This window comes from Cupressus sempervirens, chromosome 10 (genome assembly GCF_028749045.1).
Source record: "Cupressus sempervirens isolate cs-2001-9-10 chromosome 10, ASM2874904v1, whole genome shotgun sequence".
Lineage (NCBI taxonomy): Eukaryota > Viridiplantae > Streptophyta > Pinopsida > Cupressales > Cupressaceae > Cupressus > Cupressus sempervirens.
Window position 1 is genome coordinate 617,719,357 of NC_143127.1, and position 17,363 is coordinate 617,736,719.

At 36.0% G+C, this 17,363-nt stretch overlaps 1 protein-coding gene across 5 annotated transcripts in view; it reads right to left on the reverse strand.

Moving 5' to 3' along the window:
• The window catches only part of ABCA1 (ATP-binding cassette A1), a 307,414-nt gene that overhangs the window by 201,273 nt on the left and 88,778 nt on the right, over positions 1-17,363 (reverse strand). For all 5 annotated transcript variants that reach the window (XM_089804610.1, XM_089804609.1, XM_089804613.1 and 2 more), the window contains 3 exons: positions 3,708-3,940; positions 3,456-3,570; positions 3,269-3,358 (listed from right to left, as the gene is read on the reverse strand). In XM_089804610.1, the coding sequence (XP_089660736.1) occupies positions 3,269-3,358; positions 3,456-3,570; positions 3,708-3,940 (438 nt within the window). The remainder of the gene's footprint in view (positions 1-3,268; positions 3,359-3,455; positions 3,571-3,707; positions 3,941-17,363) is intronic.

Genomic DNA, 17,363 nt, shown 5'->3' on the forward strand with positions numbered 1-17,363 from the left:
ACATATAGCTTGGAAGGATGTTATGACAGAAGAATATAAATCCATTATTAAGAATGATATTTGGGAAATTGTTCCAAGGCTTGAAGGAAAATCTGTTCTTCTTCTAAGTGGATATTTAAAATTAAGCATGTTGCTAACGGTAGCATTGAAAAATATAAAGTCAGATTTGTAGCCAAAGGTTTCTCGGAAGAAGTGAATTGATTATGAAAAAACCTTTGCTCCAGTTGCCAGATACACCTCTGTAAGAGCAGTCCTAGCTATTGTAGCATTGGAGGGATGGAAAGTACATCAGATGGATTTGAAAACAAAATTTCTGAATGGAAAGATTACAAAAGAGGTATATTTGGAACAATCTAAAAGATTTGAAACTCATAATCCTAAAATCTTTGTTTGTAGACTCAAGAAAGCTCTCTATGGGCTTAAACAGGCTCTCAAGGCATGGTATGAAAGAATCAATACATATCTCACCAATTTAGGTTTCTCTAAGAATGAAGTTGATCCAAATCTCTTTTATAAAAGGAATAAAGATGACATGATAGTTTTGATACTAAATGTTGATGATTTACTAATAACAGGTGATGATGATCTTATAGATCAATGCAAGAAAGATCTAGTCAAAGAATTTGATATGAATGATTTAGGACTCTTTCATTACTTCTTAGGACTGGAAGTGTGGCAAAACTCTGACAGCATCATACTTAATAAAGGAAAGTATACATTAGACATCTTGAAGAGATTTGGAATGTGGAACTGCAGACCTATGTCTTCTCCAATGGAGACTAATCTACATAAACTTAAGTAAGCAGCAACAGAATCACCTTCCATGGATTCTACGCTTTACAAACAAATGATTGGGTCCCTTGTGTACTTGGTAAATACAAGACTTGATATTTGCTATATTGTTAATGCATTAACTCAGTTTATATGTCAGCCAAAGGAAATTCACCTAGTTGCAGTCAAACACGTTACGAGATCCTTAAAAGGCACTGGGCAGTATGAGAAAGTTGACTTGGACTTACATGGTTTCACAAACTCAGATTGGGCTAGTAGTGTTACTGATAGGAAAAGTACTTCAAGATGTTGTTTCAGCTTAGGCTCAACGATGATATCATGGATATGCAGAAAGCAGGCATCAGTAACACAGAGTTCCATAGAAGTTGAACACATTGCAACAGCAATGGCCTCTCGGGAAGTGGTTTTTCTTAGAAAGTTACTTGTGGGATTATTTGGTCAACCCATGAATCCTACTATCATTCACTATGATAATCAAAATTCCATCTAGCTTTTTGTGAATCCAATTTTTCATGACAGGTCCAAGCATATTGAAATTACTTACCACTATGTAAGAGATATGGTAGACAGGAATACTGTAAAATTAGAATACATTTGCATTGTAGATCAGACAGCAAATATTCTTTCCAAACCTCTCTCGAGTGATGATAGATCACTTCAGAAAAAGACTTGGTATGGTTGAATTATAATACATTTGTATTCTTTAATTATTAATGAAATAATTTTGAGTTAAAATTATTAGTCAGGTTATTGACTGTTATGGGCTTCACCATTTGTATTCATTATCTAAGAGGTGATGCTCTCTGAGATAATGAACACTTGTATAAAAGACATCATGAAGGATGACGATCTCTAAGATATTGTACTGAACAATAGAGAACTACTGTCAGATCTGGATGAGTTCAAGAGCACATTGTGATGTAGACATTTCTATGCCTATGAATCACAACTTGGATAAAGGAAGAATTTAATCATTCTCCAGATTTTATCCTCTATATTGCAGTCCATGCAATACTATTATCACAAGTATTAGTGATTAACTCATATGACCTAGTATCAAGTGTTCAATGATATCACATACTTAAAAGATTCAAATAGATATAGAGTATCAATCTATACTTATTCATTTTAATTGATAGTGCTAGATATGTCATCTCTCAGTATGATTATCAAGTTAAGAAGGAGCTTTAATTCTGTAACTCTTGCATCATACTGGTCTGACTCTACAGATCATACAGATCTGATAAAGCATGAATTTCCTTTATAGCATTAGCCTTTAAGATATTCTAAACTATAATACAGATCACAATCCTTTGGGAACACTAAATGTAGTTCGTTTAATCTAACTGTTAGTCAGCAAATGGAGACGCCGATCTTGGCAAAATAATGTCTTAAGACCGACCTAGAAAGGGTCATGTCCTTTGTAAGGACATGTCCCTTGGGTTTACTATAAAGGAAGGTAAGAATGTGGATAGAGGACACACAAATACAATTAAGTCTGTTCCTCTAGCATTACTGCCTTTTGCGATTTATAGCAGGGATAAAAACATCTTCAAAATAATTATTATACTCCAAGAAACACTTCATATACAGGTCTGTATATTCAAGACCATCTTCAGCACTAAGAAAGGCATTATAGCAGTCTGATTTATAGCAGAATTTGCAGAAACTTTACAAATAAGATGGACTCAAACCTCTCCAAGAGCCCAAGGCATGTGTATAAACATGAGCACGCAGTTCTGGGACAAAACTCATACCCTAAAAAGCCAGAACTAAAAGATTCAAGCAAGAGAGATGAAGTTCGCAAACATAAAGAAAGGAAGGTAGAATGTCTTGAGACAAGGAGACATACAGACAACTTGCCCTAAGAGAGAACCACTACTACACGGTGGATAGCTCCTTTCTACAACAAGAAATCATGTCTTAACTTCAATAATGAAGTAAGTCATAGATACCAAGACTGGAAATCCAAATCCATGTGGGAGGAGAAGAAATATGGATAGTTTGGTGGGAGAGTGTTTGTGTGTGTGTGTGTGTGTAAATTTAATTACTAAGCTGAGCAGAACATATCAACGGTTACGTAGAAAATGATGCTCTTGGGGATGTCCAATTCAGACCAGACTGGTTCAATCTCCATACAAATCCTGATCCAACTGAATCTGGACCAACTCTAGCAGGATTGTAACCAAAGTCAAATACATGTGCCAAAATAACAAGGAAATGCAATTTACAAAAGGCAGTAACTAAAAATATTTCTTTCACAAGTTTCTCTGCTGACATATCTAGTGACTAAATCCGAACCTAAACCATAGAAAGACTAAAAAATGAAACACTGTAATAAACCATAATATAGGTGGCCCTCCTCAGAGAGATAGGTATAAGGCCTAGTTACATCTTTTTTATTGAACTGAATTTTTCTGAATCTAATGAATAGAAGAAAATCTCACCAACAAAATGGCAACAATTATTTTCTTACCTTGTCAAGGTATAAGCCAATGGCGCAATAAACAATACTATCAAATACCATCAGTAATAGGCATACTAAAAAATTCACTCCAGATGAAGCCTGCATTCACAGTCCTGGGCTTAATCAGCATCCTGAAATATTTGGCCAAAAAGATAGTAAAAATAAATTTATTACCACCATAGAATAAATAAACAACCTTCCAAATATTGCTCCACCTAAGTCCAACATGTGCATGCTCATAATCAGCAAAATTTACAGTGCCGAGGGCAAAAGCTGTTGGCGATAGCAATGAAGCAACCACCTTCCCTGCCCTACAAATTATACAGAGAACTAATATAAGACACCCTGAACCAACATTTAACCATGAAACAACATTATTTGCAGATAATCTACATTATATAAAGCAAGATAAGAAATTAGAAGTGTAAATCAGCATCCTCACACATACATGGGAATTGTTTCATCAATGACTGTGTAATAAGGGAAAAAGGCACCAAGAAAAGAAAGTGTCCCCACTGCGACTGCTGCTTTTGCACTTGAGAAAAATGTGGTAATAAGAAATGATAGCATGATTGCACTGAGCCCAAATATAAAGAAATATGTAAAAACCACTGATTTGTCACTGTACTGGAAAATGCTGTTCATAGTACAGATAGTTATAATCGCTGCTGAAACTGCAAACTGCATACAATACCCATAATTATCAGAATCTATTGACTATGACAAATAATGCATTCACCATCTTAACAGCCATTCAAAGGCTTAAGTCCAATTTTCCAAGATACAAAAGAAGTTACCATTTCCATTTTAGCCAAAAAAAAAAGAAAAGAAAAATCTGTGCAAACTTGTAATAACCCCCAAATGGCTCTTGTTGCTGAAAATAAGTTTATTCAAAATTTCTAACACAATACTGACATATGCAAATAAACTTTCACAACCAGCTAACCATCAAAATATTCTCACACTTCCAAAAAAGACAACATGCATTATTGTTCCACCACTAATGATTTTATTTCAATGCTATGATTAGTACATCTCAATTGCTCATGACCAAGCAAAATGTTATTCAATATGCAAGGAAATTTGGAGACAATGCCACTTGCAGCAGTACACAACTTCAGCCAGTTTGCAGCCTATAAGTATTTTATTTATCTTCACAATAAAAATTTAACAACGAATCTGATTTTGGATAAGCAACTCCAAATCACACCAAACTTACAATGCACACATTTATTGATAACTCCCTCACACCTATTATTTCTCCATGTGACCAAATGCACTTTCCAAAAATAGAAAGGGTCCATCTCGATCAACACCAACTTACCACAACACGAAGTCCGATCTGAGCCAAACGAAGACCAACTTGTAGCTTACTGAAATGTGGAAAAGATAAGACCCTCCCAAACCAAGCCTCTACCACAGAAGACCCTCTATCCACAATAATTAGCCTACGAGGATCACAATAATAGGCTAATCCCTAAAACTCAAATGCCGACAAAATTGGGGACATTACAATCCTCCCTCCCCGAGATTGCTTGTCCTCAAGCAATCTAGCAATACAATGAACTCCAACCTCTACCTGGATCCCAAATGAAGAAGTATGTGGTATCCCTATCAACAGTGAACCAATTGCATGCCAATATCATCAAGACCATCAACATTGCCTGCAACATAGCACCCAGTACCTGTGTTGATAATGTAAAAGTCACGACATGACTAGAAGACAACTCCACAAGAAATCTCGGCATACTCTTCTTCTTGGTCACCACCCACATAATATATACTAGAGTGGAATCTTGGTCATCTCTAACAATCCTAGGTAAGGACGTAGCTACAAGAGATCCAAATGCACACATGCCCACTGTATCAACAATAGGTGTATCTACGTCAAAATCTATGGACGCAAGAACATCACAAACTGCCACAACAGAAAACTAAATTGAATCTGTAGTTGGTGAAAACTGAGTCCAACTCCACTCAGGTGAGTGATCAACATCAACCTCAAACGGTGGATTCTCATAACACCATGTTGCATCCATGTGAAACATAGGATTGTCCACAACGTGAACCTCACCACTCTGCTGATCTGAACTATAACATGACTCAACCTCGACACCACTCACTTCATGATCAATGACATGTGTACTATCATCAAGGCACACATCAACAACTGAATATACATTGCTAAACTCCTTGCTAAATGGCTCAACCGACACAAAAGTGGTTGCTGATATGACAGTATCCTCGCGTGCTCCTACTTCCACTATCACTGCATCGCCATCAAATACATGATCCTGGGAACTCATGCCAACAACTACATCATCTAACTCAACTAGACATGAATTCTCGTCACATTCCACCTCATGTGTTGTCTCACAAGAAATGTACCGCACATTTGTAGTCGCAACTATATCATAACATTTTGTTCTTTGAAAAAGCAATATCGTGCTTTGCTCAAATCTCGGATTCGAAAGCAATCGGGTCATCCATTTGTTATTTTGATTCAGCTCATTCACTAATACACTCAACTATTTCACAATACACTATATCTCAGATTCTCCATCCCTCAGTGAAGAAGTACGCCCTCTACGGGTATAATGAATATCAAACCTCCTATCACCATCCATAATGCTGAAAACCGAATCTCCAAAACAAAGCACCAATCAAATTGAGCCCAATTCCTGCAGGCTAGCAGGAAACTGCTCTGATACCACTGTAATAACCCCCAAATGGCTCTTGTTGCTGAAAATAAGTTTATTCAAAATTTCTAACACAATACAAACATATGCAAATAAACTTTCACAACCAGCTAAGTTAACCATCAAAATATTCTCAGACTTGCAATAAAGACATGTATTATTGTTCCACCACTAATGATTTTATTTCAATGCTATGATTAGTACATCTCAATTGCTCATGACCAAGCAAAATGTTATTCAATATGTAAGGAAATTTGGAGACAATGCCACTTGCAGCAGTACACAACTTCAGCCAGTTTGCAGCCTATAAGTATTTTATTTATCTTCACAATAAAAATTTAAACAAGGAACCTGATTTTGGATAAGCAGCTTCAAGTCGCAGCAGACAGAGAATGCACACATTTATTGATAATTCCCTCACACAGTCACTGTTATTGGCAAGGAGGACATTAACCCAGCTTGGATGCTAACACCACGCCTATCAAAATGATAGCAGGCAGTCCCAAGCAAATTGAATGGCAAGGAATTTACTGCCCAGAACAGGCATGTTGATCGCCATTTATTGCTGCCCAAAAATCAGTATTTAGGATGCCCCAATCTTCAGTAGCCAAGCACCCAGTTGTGCAAATGAGCAGACACAAGAAATTGCAGGAATAACGTCCAGCCAAGGATATAATAAAACAGCCCGATACGGCTTTCAACCCCCGATTCAATAATTCCAATTTGCAGCATAAATCCTCACCCAACAATTGATATAATTGATCATGCAAGTCAATGATCTCAAACACTAAACTCTTCAGCACACAAAATCTTCCTAGCTATAGTAAATACAGTAATGGAAGGTTCCAAACAATTTGCCAAATCAGTATACCTCAGCAGTGATTTCAAACAATCTACAAGAAAAGAATTCACAATACTTAAGCTGTGAATTACCCAGCACTTCTCAGCTCAAAACCCTTATACCTCAGCAAAATTCAGAACCTCAGAAAAAGCCACAAAGACAACAAAGTAAATAAATATCCAAGCATGCTTTTCTCAACAAATGGGTTTGTCTTTATAACCTCCAAATTTCCTTTTGTTGCCAAAATGTAACTTCACTCAAGAAGCTTCACCAAATAACATTAATTAGAAGCTTCTTCTAAATTCTCTCACTTGACTTGGCTTAACTAATTAATAAATGGCACTTTCTAATGATAACTCAACTCCCAACTTAAGTGATTTATAAAGTTAAATTATAACTTTATAATAAGCCATTTAATAGTTAATAATAATTTGGCCACTAAAAATATAATAACTCCCAAAATACTCATCATTTAAATATGTCGTATGAAATAGGAGTCATACCTATTATTTCTCCATGTGACCAAATGCACTTTTCAAAAATAGAAAGGGTCCATCTCAATCAACAACTTACCATGAATAGTAAGTACACAAGACTAAGCCCAAACAAAGGCCAACCTGTAGCTTGCTGAAATGTGGAAAAGATAAGACCCTCCCAAACCAAGCCTCTGCCATAGAAGACCCTCTATCCACAAAAATTAGCCTACAAGGATCACAATAATAGGCTAATCCCTAAAACTTAGATGTTGACAAAATTGGGGACATTACAAAACTGTAAACATAACGAGCCTAATCTGCGTATTGCATCAAAACACTACAAACTTTAGCACCTATAAGAATTTGTCTAATATGTCATTTTTTTCCTTACTGCATCAACATTTTACTATCGCAAGCATTAAGCTTGGCAAATTTAAAAAGATCTCCCCTTGAAATTATTTTCTGTGATATCAAAGGCAAATGGGATTGTAACAAATCCTATAAACAAGGGTAGATGCCATCAACCAGAGACTGATAAAAGTCTAACGTCAAAATATATATATATATATATATATATATATATATATATATATATTCTAAAGAAATCATGTAAATTTCAAACATATTCCTGACAAAACTCTATTAGAACAGAGCAAAGAAAAATAGAAAAATGGAGTATACTAAGTCCAGAACCAACATTTCATAACAAGCAAAAAGGCTTATGTTGATATGTTTCATTATATCATTTCATGTTCCCATTTAATTTTGACAAACAGAAGTATAGGGTAGAGGCTTGATGATAGAGTAAGCTTTAGAAAAAACATCATACTTTTTGACCAATATTGATTCCAGAATCCCAGATTTCTATATCAAGGAGCTTGTTGGGTTTTTAACCGCATAGAACTGCATGTAGGCTCCTTAGAAGTTCTTTTAAGTCCAATCCCTTCTCCAACTTATATTACAATGTAGAATTATTACTGCTTACATATAGTTATCCAATGGACTGCTAATTGCTCAACTAATCCAGTTAATGTGAACATTTATAACCTCTCCTTAACTTCAATATCATTAATGGTAGTTGAACTTAAGATCTTGGGACAAATAAAATATTGCTTACTTCAATCATGCTTGCTTTCTTGTATTTAATTACTTATTTCAGGTTCAAGGTTTACCTGCTGTATTAATACTTTACTGACCATGACCATAACCAATTCAGTTGCTTTATTTTCGAAATTATCAAGTGTTGAATTTTCCAATATAGTTCAGCATCTGTATTCATAGTTTACTGACGCTAAGGAGATCAGTTGCTTTATTTTGGAAATAATTAAGTGTTGAATTTTCCAATATAGTTCAGCAATTGTGATGACGTAAAGCTGCTTCAACACATAGAAGTTGTTTACTCCTTGTTACATCCCTTCCTTGTCAACTTTCGAAATAACTGTTAAACTGTTTCATTGGAAGTGTGAAGTTAATTTGTTCATTATAAATATTATTGAAAAATGGTGCTTTCATAGAAACAAAATATTTATGGATGAATAATATGGTATACTGACAACCTGGAAAAATGATGATAACCTAGATGATTATGTCAGTTGAAAATGTTTTTATACAATTGAATACGATGTTAAGTATGGCTAACTTCTCAATATGTAGCAGATGCAAGAAGAGATCACCCTCAAGAAGGGAGGGATAAGTACCATTAGAGAGGGGATGCAGACGCATGGAGGAACATGTTAATTGCAATCTGGGTTCAAACCTATAGCCAAATATCTTTGTCATCAGGTCACGTTAGGATAAGTTGAACGTTAGTCACCTATTGCAGGTTGGGTTGGTTGCTAGTCCCTTCCTTGTTCATTGTTTAATTAAAAGAAATATATTTCTTTGATAAGAATTTTGTATTTCTTATATCACGAAAGGAATTTACCTTGAGAATCTCCTTTGTCGATTTTAATAGAACAACCATATCATGCTCTCCATTTTATATATGCACATGAATATACAAATATTGCATATATATATATATATACACACACAATTGCCTTATGTGCATATATGCAAATGGTAGAATTACACGTGTACATAAATACACAAAGTCATGAAATAATAAGCGAGTATATATGTGCATCTACAATGAGCTTGAACATCTGTATACATGGGATGTGAGAATTGGCACAAAATATTATATATATTTATATTTTTTTTTTTTTTTTTTTTTGAACGTACATGAAAAACATCATTGAGAACAAACAATTAGCATAGCATTAATTCTTAATTGAAATTGATTCTCTCTTCGTGATCGGTATATATTCTATTGACTAAAAGGTGGCAGATGTAACTCCTTGCCATTGAGGTGACAAGGAGTTACCTTCTTGTATGTTACCGGCTTCTTGAGTCACTCCTCTTTTGGGACTAATTGTCTTTATCAACCACACTCACATTAGAAAGTTTATGTTATCATTTTGGAAGAGCCTCGATTCTACAGATAGTTCTACACAAATCCAGCATTTGAAAATAGCTTTTGGTTACCATTGATTTCTTAAGCATTCATTGGGGTTAATTGTTTATAGAACAAACATTTCAGCTCATTAGAGCACAAGGGTTTGAATCCTGAATACCTCTCAACTTCTTGAATGAAAAGCAAGGGAACTATTCCATTATAGATGCAATGTTATCACATTGATATCGATTTCTTATTCTCATCGTTGAATGAAAGGAATCTGTATTTAAGAATCATATTGCATGAAAGAATGCAAAATCAATATCCTGCAAGCATTAGCAATCATTGTCGTACATTATCTGTATGCATGAATATTATAGCACAAAACAATGTAAAATCACTACTGTACAAGTGTAGCACCCACTGATGTACATTTCATCATAGGGAAACATCATCCTAAAAACATAATCTGCATTGTGTATTGAATTCAGCTCTTATAAGCATCTCAATGCATTGGAATTCATCAAGTCTGTAATACAGCCATACCATAACCACAACAATGATTACAAGATTATATCAATTGAATTGATCACTGATTGGATGGAATAATATGTTAAAATGAAATCATAACATCCTGAAACGTTCAAGCTGATATAGAACCATACCACATCAAATCTAGATATTATATAATGTGCTGTACTATAATTTTACCGAGTATATATTATGTAATGAAATTCTGAGTGGAATCATGTAACCTTACTGTCATGGATATTCTGAAGAGAGCTCTATTCAGTACATACCAGCAAATATTCATACTATCCAAACATCACAAACTATGTCTCTATAAGAATGAAGTTTGAACCAATATACAATCAATGAAGTTAGAGAAAACCAGTAGCCCTAACAGTTGAACTGTACACTAATTCAGAAATTCAAACATTCTCAGAGGGCCTCATCTTCTTTACAACATTCAATAATAATCAAGTCTGCTATTAGTATAACAGTTCAACTTTAATGAATTATTGTGGGGTTGAGTCAAACCAAAGTTTAAATAGATAGATAGATAGATAAAATTTTAACGTCCACGAGGCTAAAAATAGCCTATGGGACAGCAAGACAACTCAAGCAGACTTAAGTAACAATGTTCGTTGCTTGTGTAGGATGATGATGAGTCCACCCAATTGCTCAATGTACTCTTCGTTGAATAGGTTATGCCGAGAACTGTCACATATAGTGTCCGCAAATTTATCTCTACTACTCTTGTAGGCTTCACATTCTAAAATAAAGTGTTGTTCAGTTTCCACTTTCCCAGAATTGCAGAATCTGCAAATTCTTTCTTCCCAAGCCTCCTTTGGCCTCTTCCAACGTCCGGTCTCACAACGAAGTTGGTGAGAGTTGGTTCTCGGCTGAGCAATAAGAATTTTAGCCCTCCAAGAAATGTTGGCTCCTATGTATGCTTTTTGGAGTTGATCACAAGTGGGGTTGAACTCATTTATATAATATAATTTCTTCCTTCCGATCTCGCTTCTCCAATTTCTCTTGTAGAATTTCTCCATGACAAAGCCCTTTATTTCTTTATTATTTGTGGGGCACATATTGAATTGAATATTCCACTTACTCATCCATTTGATGTTTTGTTGCATCCATGTCCTTTTTCGCTGACATTGTGTGTCACTGAAGACCACTTTAGGCCATCTATCCTCTTCCATTTTTTCGATTCTTTTTAGATAACTTAGAAGGCGAACCATAGCAAGTGCCTCAATAGGAGCAGCCCCCATTTCACTTAGCTTGATATCATATGGAACAGTGCTTTTGATTTTAAACTTGCTTGTGATCAAGCACTTTTGGATTCCTTCGATTTGTTTCCATTGTGCTATAGTAGTGTTGCTGGCCCATAATTCACACCCATAAAGAACAACTGGCAGCACAAGAAGACCGAACAAGGTTTGAATAGTTTTCCAATCCCACAACTCTGCTTCACGGCACCTATTCTGAAGAGCGTGAAAAGCCTTCCACCCACCTAATATCCTTTTATACCTGCAGCTAGACCAGCTTAGTTTTTTGTTGAAATCGATGCCAAGGTATTTATACTCCGCAACTTCTTCAAGAACACTTCCATTGTAATAAAATTCATGTTGGTGTTGTTTTTTATTATTAGAGAAAATCATAACCTTAGTCTTGCTGATATTGACCTGCATCCCCACCATTCCTCAAAAGCGCTCAAGAGAAGATAGATGATCTTCCAAACCATAGGCAGATTTGGCAATTAAAATGAGATTGTCCGCATATAGGAGCAGCTTTATAACAAATTCACCTAGCTGAATGCCTTCACCCAGCTGAATGCCTTCACCCTTTTGCATGTTTAACCACTCTTCCAATTTGTCAATATATAAACCAAACAAAGTAGGAGATAAAGGGCAACCCTATTTGACCCCGATATCGCTCCTAAAACATTCTGAAATGCCATCTGAAGTTCTGATTTTAACTTTCACCTCTTCGTACATCCTATGAACAATAGCTCTGAGATGCATAGGAATCCCCAATTCTTCCATCCTAAACCAAAGCTTGTCTCTCGGGACGGTGTCAAAAGCCTTTTCAAAGTCGACAAAGCAACAAAATACCTCTTCCTTTTTCTCCCATTCTTTTTCAATAATGTGTCTCAAAGTGACACAGTGATCCACTGTCGAGTGCTTTGGCCTAAAACCAGCTTGCCCTTTAGCACGTTTATGGTTTTCTTCTGCCCATTTGCTGATCCTAGTTTCTATCATGCTGCCAAAAAGTTTAGCAAAGAGGGGATTGATCATTATAGTCCTGTAGTTGGAGGGATTGTTAACATCACCACTCTTAAAAAGTGGTATTGCAAGGCTGATTGTCCAATCTTTCAGAAACCCTTCTTGGCAAATTTTGTTGAAAATTTCAGTGATGTGCGGTGCAAGAGTTTTCATACCCCACTTCAGATATTCTGCTTGGAGCGCAACAAGGTCTTTTGCTTTACCTCCACCTAACTTCTTAATCCCTGCCTCTATCTCTTGCACAGTGAAAAGATTTGTATCATCATTGACCAAAGGTGGCTGTCCCACTCCACCCTCTTGTTCATAAAGTTTCTTAGCATATTCAAACCATTGGGTGGCAGTAATATTATTATTTTCAGTTTGTTTTCTCCTTGGTTGGAGTTCTTTCCAAAAACGTTTGGGGTTATTCCTACCCAAGAAAATTAACTCCTCTCTCCTTGTGAACATAAAATCAGTTTTTTTCTTCTTTAGGATCTGTTTGTAGGCCTTAATGTCAAGGTTAGTTTTATTTGACTCCCTTAGGTTTCTTCTAACCCTCTTGCATTCCTTATCAAACCAAGCATTGGCTGGAAAACAATTAGTTTCAGATTTTCTATTTTTTGTCTCTTGCATTTTGAAAGAGCTTGATGAATCAAATTTGATAAATCATAACTGTTAACACCATGTTTATACATAGGGTGTCCCATACAAAGTTCCTCAAGAGTAGTTCTGAAAGTGTTACTGTTTTCTGAAGTTAACAAAATTCTGCCCTGAGAAGGGGGGTATTGAGGGCCTTGGGTTTTTGCTCCAATCCGCCTATCCTTTGCCCAATACAAATTTACGTACAGCAGTCTATGATCTGATTTGAGATCCCAAATGTGTTCTCCAATTGCAACTTCTTCAATATTTTCATACAAATTCTGCGAACAAATTACATAATCTACCACACTTGCCCCATTGTATGTGTTGCAAGTGAAAGTGCCTAACTTAGCCCATCTAGCCAAACCATTACAAATTATGAGATCAAATGTGCCACATAGAGTGATCAATTCTTCCCCAAAATGATTGCAGCCTTTAGCATCTTCGGATATTCTTTCCCATTGATGATTTCTTTCTTCTGTGAGCCAAATAGGGTTATCATTTTCTTTGGAGCTGAAAATACTTGCTTGCCAATTTGCTGTCCTAGCACTGAAATCTCCAACAAAAAGCAAAAAGCCATCTACTAGGATGCTGAAACTATTGTAAATAGGGAACCATACTCATCTAGTAATCCTAAAAAAAATTGAAAAATTAACTGTAGAAGCTAAGAAGGAGCACCTTAGTGTGTCAAGAACCACAGAAACCATATATATTCTGTTTATGCTACTGTAAAGAGCCTGAGCCTGAGCTGGTTCTTCTACTTATGCTGATGAAATGCAATGACAATTTTTTTCGGAATTTTGTGTTTTCTGGTTTTGTTTTTTTTTTTAAGTTTTTGGATTTTATATATATATATATATATTTGAGCAACTTGCAAGCAGGTGGAACACAAATAACAACCACAACCGAAATGATAAAATACCGGAAATTAATATTCATGTGACAAGATACCAATATGCATTGTTTTAACACTATATTCCTGAAATACAAATTCAAGAAGAAACCAGAATCGTGTGCCTTTTATCCTTCACTTCTGAAATGCGGGCCTATCTTATCTGTATGCAGCCAATAGTGAAAGCCACGTGAGCAGTATATGGCTGCGACAGAGTAACAGAAATCTCAAGCATTGGGCGATTAATTGCAGTAGGATACGCAGTGTTGTTTGATAACAAATCGCCATCCAACCTAGGCACGATATCAAGTATGAATCATTGCCCAACACCACTGATTCCTAAGAGCAGTATGGCGCCTAAATGTTGTGAGCCAGGGCGCATGAAATTCAGTCTATCGTAGCACCCAATCTGCAGAGTTTTTCCATGCCAATAAACCAGGGATCTAGGTGTGTGAAATGTAGATGTTGGCACCAGAAATTTGCAGAGAGCCAACACCTAAAAGCAAGGGAAAACCTTGGCCTTCGATTTCAGAAAAATAGTGTGCTTAGATACAATATAGAGCCATGCCAACAGAAAGCAGAAATGGCGTTTCAAATCTTAGAGCTCCCCACACTAAATTCTTCAGCAATGAAATGCTTCTCAGACACAGTTGATGTTATTATGTGGAGCCTAATCAGACTTGGAGATTAATTTTTCCATACTCCATTCGGTGCAGTTTCCCCCAGATTTGTCTATAGGGGTTTTGAGGCAGCGCCCCCTAGATGATGAACTGGCCAATCCCAGCTACAAGAACCTGCTAAATTGGGGACATTACAGTCCTCCCTCCCCAAGATTGTTTATCCCCAAGCAATCACAATCTGGGGTGTTGAAGTATATCCTTAGGCTCCCAAGTGGCATCCTCGTCCAGAAGTCCCTACCACTTAACCAAAAACTCCTTAATAGTCCTCCACAATTGTCTCTCCTTGGTATCAAGAATCGCCTTAGGGATCAAAGTTCGATGAAACCTCTCAACTATGTTAGCTTCTCTGGTGTAGGCCACTCAAGAATAACACAAACCTTATCAAGAAACATGCAAACACCCTCTGCATTGATAATGTAACCCAAATAGATCAGCTTTGCCATACCAAGTGCACACTTGGACTCCTTCGCATACAAGGAAGTCCTATCCAAAATGCACAATACTACATCCAAATGTGCAACATAATAGTCTGAGGTCCTACTATAAATGGCGATATCATCAAAGAATACCAACACAAACCTACCTAGCTAACTGTGAAACACCATGTTCATAGTAAACTGAACAGTGACTAGGGCATTCATCAAGCTAGGAACATGAAATAGCCGCAATGAAATCTGAATGTTGTCTTCTCCACATCTTGCTCTCTGACACATAACTAATGATACCCTAATCACAAATCAATCTTGGAGAAGAACTGTGCCCCATGCAACTCATCAATAATAGTCCCAGGCCTTACTATAAACAAGGATATCATGGAAGAATACCAACACAAACCTACGTAGCTGACTATGAAACACCCTGTTCACAGTAAACTAAAAAGTGGCCAGGGCATTCATTAAGCCAAAAGGCATGACTAGAAATTTGAAGTGGCTACAATGACATATGAATGTTGTCTTCTCCACATCCTGGTTTCTGAACCATATCTGATGATACCCTAATCACAAATCAATCTTAAAGAAGAATTGTGTCCCGTGCAACTCATCAACAAGCTCATCATTCCGAGGGATTGGATATCGGTTCTTAAAAGTCCTCTTATTAAGCATCCAATAATCAATGCAAATCCTCAAAGTACCATCCTTCTTGACCAAGAAAATTGATGAAGCAAAGGGAGATTTACTCGGCCTAATGTTATAAAGTTTCTACAAATTCTAAGTGATCAAATCTGAGATAATACTTTTCTCTATGGTTGTCGAAGATGATCTTCCTTAATAAGGCTTGTATGAAGAAATGTCTATAATATATTCATTATTCTGAATTTCTTTATCTCTGCATTAGTTCGTAAGGGACGGACTAGCTTAAAGGGGCAGACTTGTACTTGTTTGTGTGTCCTTTAACTACAACCAAACCCCGCATATATAAGGTAACCAAAGGGCATGTCTCTTGAAGGGACAATGACCCTATCTAGGTTGGCCTTTACCTGACTTCCCATAATCGACGCCAAAGGAAGATAATTAATGTTTGTTATCAAACTATGGTTAGTTTAGTCTCATACTTAAATATGATCACCCAAGGGAGACGTCAATCATGCCTTAGACAAGGAGCAAGTATTAATAGGCCTTTCATGCAAGAACAGATTTGAATGATCTTGTGCAATCAAATCAGAATAATATCGAAGTTACAGATATAACACTACCTCTTAACTTGATAATAATACTGAGAGATAGTATATCTAGCATCATCAATTACGATGAATCAGCATAGAATGATACTCTATATCTATCTGAATATTCCTATAATGTGGTATCATTGAACACATGATACTATATCATATTACTATACCTGTGATATGGCATATCACTGATAGTAGTGATAACAATATTGAAAAGAATACAATATATAGGATAACATTCGGAGAATAATTAAATTCTTCATTTATCCAAGTTGTGACTCATAGGTTGGCATTCCTATATCACAACATGATCAATGACTTAATGATTTGCCAGAACACAAGATAAACTACAGAGAATAATAGAATTCTTCCTTTATCCAAATTGTGACTCATAGGCATAACAATGTCTACATCACAATGTGATCTTGAACTCATCTAGATCTGAAAACAGATCTCTACCATTTAGCACATTATCTAAGAGATCGTCATCTCTCTAATTGTCTTTTATACAAGTGTTCATTATCTCAGAGATCGTCACCTCTTTGATAATGAATTCAAATGGTGGAGCCCATAACAATCAATAGCCTGACAGTAAAAATTATTTTATTAATAATTTAAAGAATACAAATGTATTACAATTCAACCATACCAAGCCTTTTCCTGAAGTGATCTATCTTTACTCAAGAGAGAGGTTTGGTAAGAATATATTTGTCTGCTCTGCAATACAAATGTATTCTAATTTTATAGTATTCCTATCTACCATATCTCTTACATAGTGGTAAAGAATTTCGATATGCTTGGACCTGTCATGAAATACTGCATTCACAAAAAGCTTGATTGAACTCTAATTATCACAATGAATAATTGTAAGATTTATGGCTTGACCAAATAATCCCACAAGTAACTTTTTCAGCCAAACTGTTTCACGAGAGGCCATCGCTATTGCAATGTATTCTGCCTTTGTGGAACTCTATTCTACTGATGACTACTTTCTGCATAT